The sequence below is a fragment of the Cimex lectularius genome, unplaced genomic scaffold (genome assembly GCF_000648675.2).
Source record: "Cimex lectularius strain Harlan isolate CLEC.00 unplaced genomic scaffold, Clec_2.1 scaffold375, whole genome shotgun sequence".
In the NCBI taxonomy this organism is placed as follows: Eukaryota; Metazoa; Arthropoda; class Insecta; order Hemiptera; family Cimicidae; genus Cimex; species Cimex lectularius.
The window spans coordinates 109,893-122,388 of NW_019392994.1; the positions used below are offsets into that span (position 1 = coordinate 109,893).

Below are 12,496 nucleotides of genomic sequence, written 5' to 3' on the forward strand. Positions count from 1 at the left end.
TGTGTATATGCACTTTCAAATTTTTTATGGCAGAACAATTGTCCGCAAAATTTGCAACACCACTTAAGATCACTAATGTATGCATCTCTTTACTTTGTATAAAATCCTTAAGTACACACAAAAGATTTTTAAATTAATATAGGTCGACAGAAATTTAACTCAACTTTCAGCTCTGTAAAATGCATACTCTTTCATAAGGCCGTTTCTGTTGGACTATTGGTTTAGTAGATAAAACGAAATAAGAATCGAAGTGAAAATGAATTTTTTTTATTTGTTTCCCCGTTCGTTTGGTTCAAAGCTAAAGAAAATTCGTCGCATGTACAAAAATCAAACTAGTCATTCCGCAGATAAAAGACATAAATGGGAGGAAGACCGGGAAAAAAATTGTACGAGTTTACCACCAGAATTTTAGTTTGGTTTAAAAATAACGGAAAAACGTAGTAAGTACGAAATTCAAATGCGCCATCGACCAGAAATAAGAGAAAAAGCAGAAGAAAACTCGGAATAATTTTTGTAGTAGTTTACTATAAGTTTAGATAGTTTCAAAAATTGTTTAAAAATTAAATCAATCATCATTTGGAAGTGCATTGTACTGAGTAAAAATATGGGATGAGATTGAAGGCCCACGATCGCGTCATGAAGAGAAGCTAGTGAATAGCGAGCAAAGGAGAAGATAAACGAAAAAAGACTAGAAGGGGAGTGAAAAGACGCCCGTGGGTCATAATAAATAAATATACACTCACATATATATATATATATATATATATGGACGCCATTTCTATCATAAAATGAACAACTAAAACGTATATGCAATTCGACGATGTTGCCGAGTGGAATTGTGCAACAACTAAAAAATACGAAAATGTCCGTAAATATGAATTTTTACGTCTTTTCAGAACATGATTTTCGGTTTAATGATAGTAAAATACGTAAAAAGAAGAGTTGCAAATTGGCGTCCATATACGGACGTCAGTTTGTAGAGGGCACCATTTTACATATGAGTTTCATCAGAGCGACGCCACTATGATAGCGGGACACACCAATCTATTTTTTCTACTTTCTTTTACATTCATGTAAAAATGAGTTTGCCTACACAATTTTCATACTTATGAATATATTTCGTTTTCAGTATATTCAAGCTAGGAATAAAGTCATACAATTTCACTCCGTCATTTTGATATTTTATTTTTATAACATAAGAAAAAAGAGATGAAAAGAAGATTAGGATATTTGTATCAGATTTATGTAATTTTTCCTTATGATTTAAATGGAGTAATCAGGAGGATTACACAAAGGAGTTTTTTTGCAACAAATTTTTATTGCTTATAAATTTACGGCTGTAATTTACAACTTTTAACCTAATGTTCTACATTCACAATCTATTATAACATAATAAAACTTATTTTATTAATAGAAAATGCACTTTCATGCTCCCTACTTAATTATAGTTGTGTAATAAAAAACAAAACATTATTTAATACTCAGAAAATAAATAAGAGAAAGTCCAAATAAGTTTCGCACAATTTCATGTTGTTCTTCTTTAAATATTGCCAAAAGAAGTGTAAACAACGTCAAGAATAATATTATTAATTATTATTAAAAGCTTTAAAAATTACAGTAGCGTTGCAAATAACTAAATAATTAAAACCTAATTTCGTGGAATATTTGCCGATGAGGGTAGGAAAATTTCAGACGAGCAAATTAAAAACCCTCAGGCTTTAGTTAAAGGAATGGGCAAAGTGGCTCTCAATAGGCAGAGTAATTTAATTATCTGAGCTATTTCCTAAATCGTGAGAACTGATACTGTTTTAAAACCATTCTTACGTAACATTTGGAAAAGACCCACACAAACACTCATAACCTGAGGAATGTTAATGTTGTTTAATGTGATAATCACCTACTTCTATTATCGTTGTGTCTATTAGGTGTTGTAATTCTATAATATTGGAACCTTTTGCTATTTCCGCACTTTTGTTTTGCTATGTTCCAGTCGGAAAGGGTCAGGCACAATAGGGTGAATCGAGATTGGAAGAAACCCACTCAGAAAAGCTAATCCTCAGATTACAGTTAAGACGCACAGCTTAACCATCTCTTATTGCTTAACGTTGAATGTTCTTTTAGCCTCAGTTGTGCAACATTGGTTAACTATGAAATACCGATCGATATTTTTTAACATATAATGTAATATATGAAATATGGTCATTTTTATAAGGATATTAATTAAGGTTTTTAGTTGAGATAAAAAAGTCAGTGTCACGAGCGGGATTCCAACCCCCGACCTTCGGCTTGATACGCCGCTACTCTACCACTTGAGCTATCGTGACTTCGATCCACTCGGACACTAACTTCCCATCTCAACTCCACCTTTTGAATTTTCGAGTGGGTTCGAATCCCGCTCGTGACACTTACTTTTTTATCTCGTCTAAAAGCCTTAATTAATTGAAAGATATTAATTGGCCAAGCGGACCACGAAAACTAGTGAATTTATAAGGATATTTCAATTTATTAGGAAGAGGATTCACGATTTTAAGAATATTAAGGAATTTTCCGATTGTTGTCTAGCTCATTCGCTCCCTCCCTTTTTGTTTTGTGTTTCAATTTATATATCCACAGTTATGTGTTGTCGTTTCACATATTCCGGAATATGTACAGATTATTGTCAATTGTAGGCCTTGATAGCTTGGCCTTGTAGCGCTTTCCATTTCTCTGATGACTTCGACGATTCGTAATCTTGTAACATATCTGTAAATAAAAATTAGTTTGACAAACGTAAAGATATGAAGAAATAATAAATCTATGAATAAATAGAAACGGTGAAAAGTGGTGTTATAAATTAGGAGTTGCTTAATGAAAATTTAGTGTTCACTTGGTGACTACTATGGAATTCTTTGAACGCATTTTCTCAAGTTGTTAAACTTTTCTATGTCAGGGTCAAGAAGCATGGGTCAATTGTATATTTATTCAATTTAGTTTAAATTTAATTTGTTAAATTAGTTGATTTTAATTTTCGTAAAAATCAGAACGAATAGGACAAAAGTGTGCCTAGTGTTTTGGTTCTAATGGTAGAAAGAAGGCAATATCAGTCGCAAAAATGTCATTTAATGTCCAACTATAATATAAATTTTTAAGAAATGTCAAGTTATTACGTCCAAAAAGGTTCCATCAGAAAGGTTATTTTCTGTAAAGTCGCCTTTTTAAGTCTACGAACATTTTTCTCAGGAATAAGACAACGAATTACTTTCAATATTTTTCATTACAGTGAATAAGCTTTTATAATTTCTCATTTTAATATCATTTTATTTTGAGTTAACATTTTGGGCTAATATTTTGCAATTTCAGAAAATGATCTTTTATTTCACGAACTACGGAAATTTAATCAAACATTTTAAAATAAACAATAAATTTTTTTTAACAAGTTAAATTCGTTGATAACATTTTGAGTAAAGAGATTTATCAAAAGGAAACTTATTAAGTAAAAAATTTCATAGGGTTACACGTTGAATTTTTTTTAACTCTTCGTATTTATAATAAAATGCATCATTAGAATGAGTAGTAGTTTTTAAAAGAACATAATTAATCTGGGCTTGATAATTTACACTATTTGCGAGTTATAAGCAGTTAAAAAAAAGCAACCCAAAAACATCGAAAAATTGCTAATTTATCTAAGGGGCTCAACCTAATTGTCATTCATATGTATTGCTCTTAATTTTATTTTCCTTTAATTTATTTAAACGTTTCAGCCTAATCTTATTTTTATACCGATTAGTGTAATGTTTACAGTTCTCTACGGCTTTTTTTCTCCAACGTGTTTTACTATTATACTCTTACTTAATATCCCATTTTTTAATTTTTAAACCGAATTTTATCGCGTGCCCAGACGGTTTTCCTTGGGAGGAAACTTTTTTATCGTTGTCTTCTTTAACGATAATTTATTAAATAAAAGGACTTTTTATACCCCACCTCCAGGTCAGAAAGTAAGATTTGCTTTTTTATTAGCACATCCTTTCTATATTTTATTTACATTGTTTTTCCCAATAGTGAATATATTTTCAAATTTTCGGATCTTATCGTTCATATCATCAGAATTATTTGGATCGTATGTTTGTCTATGTGTTTATGTGTCTGTGTGGGTGTTTGTGCTTGTACATAATTAGTTTTGAAACATAAATTATATTATATAGATATAATTCAAGAAAGCCCAGTATTTTCTATAAATATTGTAATATAATAAACAGAGCAATAATTGCCACCAACAATATATTACAATAATACGTGTATATAAAGATTTATTTATTTTGGGGGACCGCGGTAGCCGAGTGGTTAGCATGAGAGACTCTCACGCCGCGGTCGTGGGTTCGATTCCCACCGTCGTCTCTGGCCCTTTTTTCCGATAACCCCCAATTTGAACACACAAGAATTCGTACCATGGCTAATATGCAAGATCATAAGGCCAATAAAAAAAAATTATTTAATATTCCGTAATTATACATTTTACTCAGCAGCAATAGTGTTCAATTATTTTCCTATTAAAATAAATTACCCAACGTATCCATGTACATTATCAAAATTATAATAACGTAAATTTAGCAGTTATCGCAACTTAAGTTATTATTACAAAATTATAAAAAACCAACTATAAAACATTTTCAATTTTGCTAGTAAAATGTCTAGTTATTATAAAAACATTACATTTAGTTTGACATAAGATATGGTTGATGTTTATATAATTTATTGAATTACACAGACTTTTTAGTTTATTATACATGTATATTGATCCTCGGTAAACACTTACAAATACACGTAAGAACAATTTTTGTTTAGTTGATTAATTTTAGTTAATAATTTATTTGTATTATCGGACTTGTTTTAATAACGGAAGGAATATTTAGAAACGTCAAGAACATATCAGATTGAAAGTTGTGTTTGTCTCTCACAAATATTGACTATTCTTTGACTTTCTTTATCGGGACAACTTTATTAGCTTCTTGAGGGTCTTATTTTTCTATTTACACTTTCCTTTATCCTTAAGCCTAAGGACGATCTTAAACTCTCAACAAGCATTTCTTCTGTGCTTTCTCTACCGACACTTGACTCTTCTATTTTTGTTAATTACATTATCGTCGTTCTTCCTAGAATTAGAGACGAAAGCGGTGTAATAAGGGAACCCTAAAGAAAACTATGAGATGAGAAAGAGACATAGATAGAAAGAGATAGAAAGAGAACTTATTAAAAGAATTGTTTATAATTTTCTTTATTTAATTTAATTTCTAAAATATAAATCAATTGAAAGAAACATAAAGGTTAGGAAAAAGACAAAACGGGAGAGAAAGGGATAAAAAAGAGCGAGAGCGAGATAGGTAGATAGAGAGGGAGGGAGAGAGAAAAAGAAAGATGGTGGATGGAATGTAAATAAGGATTAAAAAAAGAAAGAAAAGACGAAAAAGATACGGTGAGAGAGAGCAAGAGGGAGGGGTACAGAAAAAGATATATGAGATTAAACGTTTTATTTAACCATGCTAAGTTAGATCTCGTGAACCTTTCTTTCATTTACATTATACAAACATAATATATACATATACAATATAACATTATATACACATAATCTGAGGATTAGCTTTTCTGAGTGGTTTTAGCTCTTCTGAGTGGGTTTCTTCCAATCTCGATTCACCCTATTGTATCTGACCCTTTCCGACTGGAAAATAGCAAAACAAAAGGGGGGAATAGCAAAAGGTTCCAATATTATAGAATAACAACACCTAATGGATAGAACGATAATAGAAGTAGGTGATTATTACATTAAACAACATTAACATTTCTGTGGTTGATGTTTGATTAAATTTCCGTAGTTCGGCTATTCACTGTAATGAAAAATATTGAAAGTAATTCGTTGTATTGTTCCTGAGAAAAATGTTCCAAAACATAAAAAAGCAACTTTACAGAAGAATGGCTTTCTGATGGAACCCGTCTTTGGACGTAATAATTTGACGTTTCTTAAAAATTTGAATTATAATTGGACATTTAACGAAATTTTTGCTACTGATATTGCCTTCTTCTTACAATCAGATCCAAAACACTAGGTACACATTTGTCCTACTCGTTCTTATTTTTACGAAAATTAAAACCATCTAATTAAACTAATTTAACAAATTAAATTTAAACTAAATTGATAAATATACAATTGACCCTTGCTCCTTGACCCTGACATAGAAAAGTTTAACAACTTGAGAAAATGGGTTCAAAGAATTCCATAGTACTCACCAAGAGAACACTAAATTTTCATTAAACAACTCCTAATTTATAACACCACTTTTCACCGTTTCTATTTATTCATAGATTTATTATTTCTTAATATCTTTACGTTTGTCAAACTAATTTTTATTTACAGATATGTTACAAGATTACCAATCGACGAAGTCATCAGAGAAATGGAAAGAGTTACCTACAATTGATAATAATCTGTACATATTCTGGAATATGTGAAACGACAACACATAACTATGAATATATAAATTAAAACACATAACAAAAAGGACGGAGCGAGAGAGCTAGACAAAATCGGAATATTCCTTAATATTCTTAAAATCGTGAATCCTCTTCCTAATAAATTGAAATATCCTTATAAATTCACTAGTTTTCGTGGTCCGTTTGGCCAATTAATATCTTTCAATTAATTAAGGCTTTTAGTCGAGATAAAAAAGTCAGTGTCACGAGCGGGATTCGAACCCACTCGAAAATTCAAAAGGTGGAGTTGAGATGGGAAGTTAGTGTCCGAGTGGATCGAGGTCACGACAGCTCAAGTGGTGCAGTAGCGGCGTATCGAGCCGAAGGTCGTGGGTTGGAACCCGGTAAATTATTTAGTTATTTGCAACGCGACTGTAATTTTTAAAGCTTTTAATAATAATTAATAATATTATTCTTGACGTTGTTTACACTTCTTTTGGCAATATTTAAAGAAGAACAACATGAAATTGTGCGAAACTTATTTGGACTTTCTCTTATTTATTTTCTGAGTATTAAATAATGTTTTGTTTTTTATTACACAACTATAATTAAGTAGGGAGCATGAAAGTGCATTTTCTATTAATAAAATAAGTTTTATTATGTTATAATAGATTGTGAATGTAGAACATTAGGTTAAAAGTTTTAAATTACAGCCGTAAATTTATAAGCAATAAAAGTTGGTTACAAAAAAACTCCTTTGTGTAATCCTCCTGATTACTCCAGTTAAATCTTAAGGAAAAATTACATAAATCTGATAAAAATATCTTAATCTTCTTTTCATCTCTTTTTTCTTATGTTATAAAAATAAAATATCAAAATGACGGCAGTGAAATTGTATGACTTTATTCCTAGCTTGAATATATTGAAAACGAAATATATTCATAAGTATGAAAATTGTGTAGACAAACTCNTTGGTTACAAAAAAACTCCTTTGTGTAATCCTCCTGATTACTCCAGTTAAATCATAAGGAAAAGTTACATAAATCTGATAAAAATATCCTAATCTTCTTTTCATCTCTTTTTTCTTATATTATAAGAATACAATAACAGAATGACGGCAGTGAAATTGTATGACTAGGACTAGCTTAGGACGGTCTGGCGAATATTGGAAGTAAATAATTTTCGTCCTTATCGTGCTAATCTCTCAAGGCATTTGCGAGGGAGATCGAACGAGGCGTTTGGATTCCATTTCACGAATCTTGATTGTCATGGACATGGAACGGACCTGCTGAACTGATTATTGTGGACTGACATCTCGAAATTCTCAAATAATGGGATTTTTAATAGGCACAACAGTGTTTTCTGGGCAACAGAAAATTCTCGTTGGAATATTCAAACGTGTTATCAAACAATCAATTCGACTAATGTTTGGTGCGGATTGCTAGGCACTCAGCTATTGGACCACATTTTTTTTAGCGGAACTCTCAACGGGAGCGATATCATTCTATCATAGATGATATTCAATGAGAGAATTCCGCTATAAACCAGGCTAAAGATGTGGTTCCAAAAAGACGGTTGCCCGCTCACAACAGTCGCGCCGTTGCCAATGGACGTGAACATGGTGATGGATTGGGGCACAAAATCTCTTTCTTGGCCTCCTAGATCGCCAGACTTGGAGGATTTTCTTTAGGGGCATTGAAGAGTAATCCATTTCCATCATTGACGTCCAAGAATTGGAACAATGAATTGTTGCGGCTTGCAGAGAATTCCCCTCAGTAATAACAGAAAAGGCCACCAATGAAGAATTCCTGACATAAAATGAACTGGATGATGACTAAAAATATCCTTTTTTGTAAAAAGTGTTTTTTTTTCCAAATATTAATATAAGCTAAGCGGACAAGCAACTCCATGATCCCAGCCCTGTTCTGAGATGATTCCTATCCTAAATTAACTTACTAATACTAATCGTTTTTTAAATAAACGGCAGGGCCACCTTGCTGTTACAAAAAGCATAACTCCTGGTTTTCCGTCGGGCCTAACTCAGAAATTGTCGATCCTATCAAAATTTCCTTTACATTGAAAGTGGCATAAAATAGGCTCTAGAATCAAACTGTACAATAAAAATGTGGGATTCTCATTTAAAATAAGAAAGTTAGTGTCATTTCTCAGCTACATGAAAATTTATGTTAAATCTGTTACCACCGCGATTCTTAGCCAAAATTAACTTAAGATTTAGGTATTAGACCTTTTATAAAGTACATCGTTTGCGAATTATGTGGGTGGACTATAGAAGTTGATACACCCTGCATAAATATATAAATACATATATAGAGAAATACAATATTTATATATATNAGAAAGAGAGAGAGAGAGAGAGAGAGAGAGATCGAAAGAGTGAGAGGGGGAAGTAGAAGGAGAGAGACCGAGGCAGAAAAAGAGACAGAAAGAGAGAGGGGGAGAAGGAAGAGAGAGAAAGAAAGGCACACAGAGAAAGAGAGAGAGAGAGAGAGAGAAAGAGAGAGAGAGAGAGAGAGAGAGAGTGAGAGCGAGAGAGAAAGACAGAGAGAGAAAGAGAGAGAGAGTGATGGAGAGAGGGTGAGAGGGAGAGAGGGAGAAGGAGAGGGAGAGGAAGAGGGAGAGAGAGAGAAAGAGAGAGAGAGAGAGAGAGAGAGAGAGAGAATCATGGTGGATTGAATCTAAATGAGAAATTAAGAAAAGGAGGAAACCTGGAAAAGAGAAAGAGCAAGAGAGAAGGATAAATATAGGGAGGATTATAGAAAGAATACAATAGAAAAGGAAAGAGAGGGCTTCTATATGCAGGGGTGATCTCTTCTTTTCTACTTTCTTGAAATCTTTAAAAATATCACCATTGCGCTAGATATATTCATCTTTCACTTCTAGTTTCAAAGAGAACATCAAAAGAAATGATAATTTTTCAGGTACGAGGCAATTGGGGAAGAATCACTGATCGGAGGATGTTCCTGGCCCTGGGTGAGGTACTCCGTCCTCTGCCTTCTCGTCGTCGAAGGGCCCAAACTGCCGTGGAGAGATGCAGAAGAAGACTGTATCAGCAAAGGTGGACATCTCGCTTCTATTCAGAGCCAAGAACAGCAAGACCTTATCGATCTAATGCTTCTTAACAGGTCAGTGCGGTTTTTCAATTAATTACGATTATGTGAGGAACGTAATTAAACGAATAATAGTTTTGTAAAATTATATTTGGTGTTTTGACTAATGAGTCGGTGTTGAATTAGCAATGACTGACGATGTGTTACCTTGTTTCGAAGTAATTAAAGCCTGGGTTGTTATCGGTAGGGAAGAAAACAAATTACACACACAAACACACCCACACACACACACACACACACACACACACACACACACTCACTTGTTTCTCTGAATTCTAAAGATTTTACACAATACATGTAGTCATTCTGCAATTCTCTCATGAAATTAGAACCTTAATACATTCGTTACAGTTTCACAAAAGGTCCTCTATGATGCAGAGGCTGTTTTATTTTATAATTAAACTAAACTTTCAATTAATTAAGGTTTTTAGTTGAGATAAAAAAGTCAATGTCACGAGCGGGATTCGAACCCACGATCTTCGGCTAAATACGCCGCTGCTCTACCACTTGAGCTATCGTAACCTCGATCCACTTAGACACTAACTTCCCATCTCAATCCCACCTTTTGAATTTTCCCCCCTTTTTGCCATTTTTGAAATGTGGTGTAATCTATTTGATTCTCGGCGACAAATGAAATGGCCACGGAGAGCTTTAGTGAAGGTATACTTCATTTAAACTTATTAAATTCACTAGTTTCGTGATCCGCTTGACCAATTAATTTTTCAATTAATTAACGTTTTTAGTTGAGATAAAAAAGTTAGTGAAGGGGAATCGAACGGGGGAAGTTAGTATCCGAGTGGATCGAAGTCACGATAGCTCAGGTGGTAGAGTAACGGCGTATCAAGCCGAAAGTCGTGGATTCGAATCCCGCTTGTCACACTGAATTTTTTTATCTTAACTAAAAACCTTAATTAATTAAAAAATATTAATTGCTCAAGCGGACCACGAAACTAGTGAATTTAATAAGTTTAAAAGAAGTATACCTTCACTAAAGCACTCCGTGGCCATTTTATTTGTTGCCGAGAATCAAATAGATTACACGACATTTGAAAAATGGCAAAGAGGAAGAAAAATTCAAAAGGTGGGGTTGAGATGGGAAGTTAGTGTCCGAGTGGATCGAATTCACGGTAGCTCAAGTGGTAGAGTAGCAGCGTATTAAGCCAAAGGTCGTGGGTTCGAATCCTGCTCGTGACTCTTACTTTTTTTATCACAACTAAAAACCTTAATCATTGAAAGATATTAATTGGTCAAGCGGACCACGAAACTAGTGGAATTAAACTAAACATTTTCTCGAAACACAATTGCACGTGAATTTAAAAAATTAAGACTATTTCCATTTATGATTTACTTCAATTTTCCTAATGGAATTCCTTCGAAAATGTCTTTAAAATTGTAATTCGACTGCGGGTTAAAAATTTAAAAATAATTACCCCAACGGCTTTACGTAAGTAGCTTAGTGGTAAAACGACGTTCGACGGAAGAGAATTTATTTGCAGCATTTTACTGAAAAAAACCCACAATAAAATACCTGTAAATAATGAAAAATAAAAGCCGACAAATATATTAAAAATTTCATGTGCTTGCGCCATTTTTTTCGTAAAATAGATAAAAACTTAGTCATATTTATATTATGTTAACGACTAATTTTGTATAATTTATAAACTTCGTTATAATTTTGTGCAAATAAAATCAATTTCGGTATGTAAAAATAAAGATAGTTATTAAATTACGAGGGCATTCTTCTTGGTGGCAATTGGAAAAGGCTTTCCTCCTAACCGGTACTTACAGGCACGCTAGGGTTGTTGAACCTGCGGGATTTATTCTTGATATTTAAGCTAAACTGAACTTTAACGAAAACTTAATAGCTACTGAACTTAAATAACTTAATTTGTTAATTTTCTTAAAAATTGGATGATTAAAATATAAAATGTATCGATAAATATCACCTTACAATTTGCTGAGAAAAGAAAGAAATGCATGTAAACAACAAATTTGTTTAGACAATTTGTAATTTGAAATGGAAGTTCTCAAAAATTAAAAACCCTTTAAAAACCAAATAAACCTGCTGATCTTCTTAGTTCCTATCTGTGCATTAGACTACTATCTATTCTTGGAAAATTCTTGAAAAATTCGTCCTCCGAATATTAGTGCCCATAATTTAAAATTTTAATGTTATGCCCATCATCAGTTATGATTCCGCTCATTTCCCTCGACAAGTCAACAGCTTCAAACAGCTCTTCCTTGAACCAAAACAAAATTGCTTTGAAACCTGAAAAAAATTACCACAATCCAACCCAAACTCAGATCATATCTGATAGAGCGATTATGGTTATTTCGTAAGGGATATGAATTTTCACCTTATGTACACATTAGGCCGGGTGAACCTCAGGGAAGCATACTTAGTCCATTTCTTTTCTCAATACACACTACAGACATTTTGACACAATAACATTTCAGCACATACATTCGCTGATCATACAGCGATACTTATAAGTAATTTGGACCTCTCCGTAAACACTCGACTCTTATAACACCTAACAATAACGTTTACAAATAGAAAAGGAAACTATATCTAACGAAAAGCGTTCGGATAAATTTTCCTCTCGAAAAAGTTTTTATCACTCAGTGACTATAAATGGACCACAATCGTGTACCGCTGATTTTGTGCTTTATGTGCGACTTTTCATGGATAAACGATTGACTTGGAATCCTCACGAAAGACTGAAATGACAAAAAAAAAACGACCTTATCAATTTTTACAAATAACTAAACTTACAAACAAACTTGGACATGGAAAACGAATATTTAATTACATTACAATTCAATTAATTTTGGTTTTTAGTTGAGATAAAAAAAGTCAGATTCACGAGCGAGATACGAACCCACGACCTTCGGCGTAATACGCCACTACCACTTGAGCTATCGTC

The 12,496-nt window shown here is 32.9% G+C and overlaps 1 protein-coding gene across 4 annotated transcripts in view; it reads left to right on the forward strand.

The window, feature by feature from the left end:
• The window catches only part of LOC106663479, a 219,479-nt gene that overhangs the window by 98,593 nt on the left and 108,390 nt on the right, over nucleotides 1-12,496 (forward strand). For all 4 annotated transcript variants that reach the window (XM_024229694.1, XM_024229695.1, XM_024229697.1 and 1 more), the window contains exon 6: nucleotides 9,381-9,584. In XM_024229694.1, coding sequence (XP_024085462.1) covers nucleotides 9,381-9,584 — 204 coding nt within the window. The remainder of the gene's footprint in view (nucleotides 1-9,380; nucleotides 9,585-12,496) is intronic.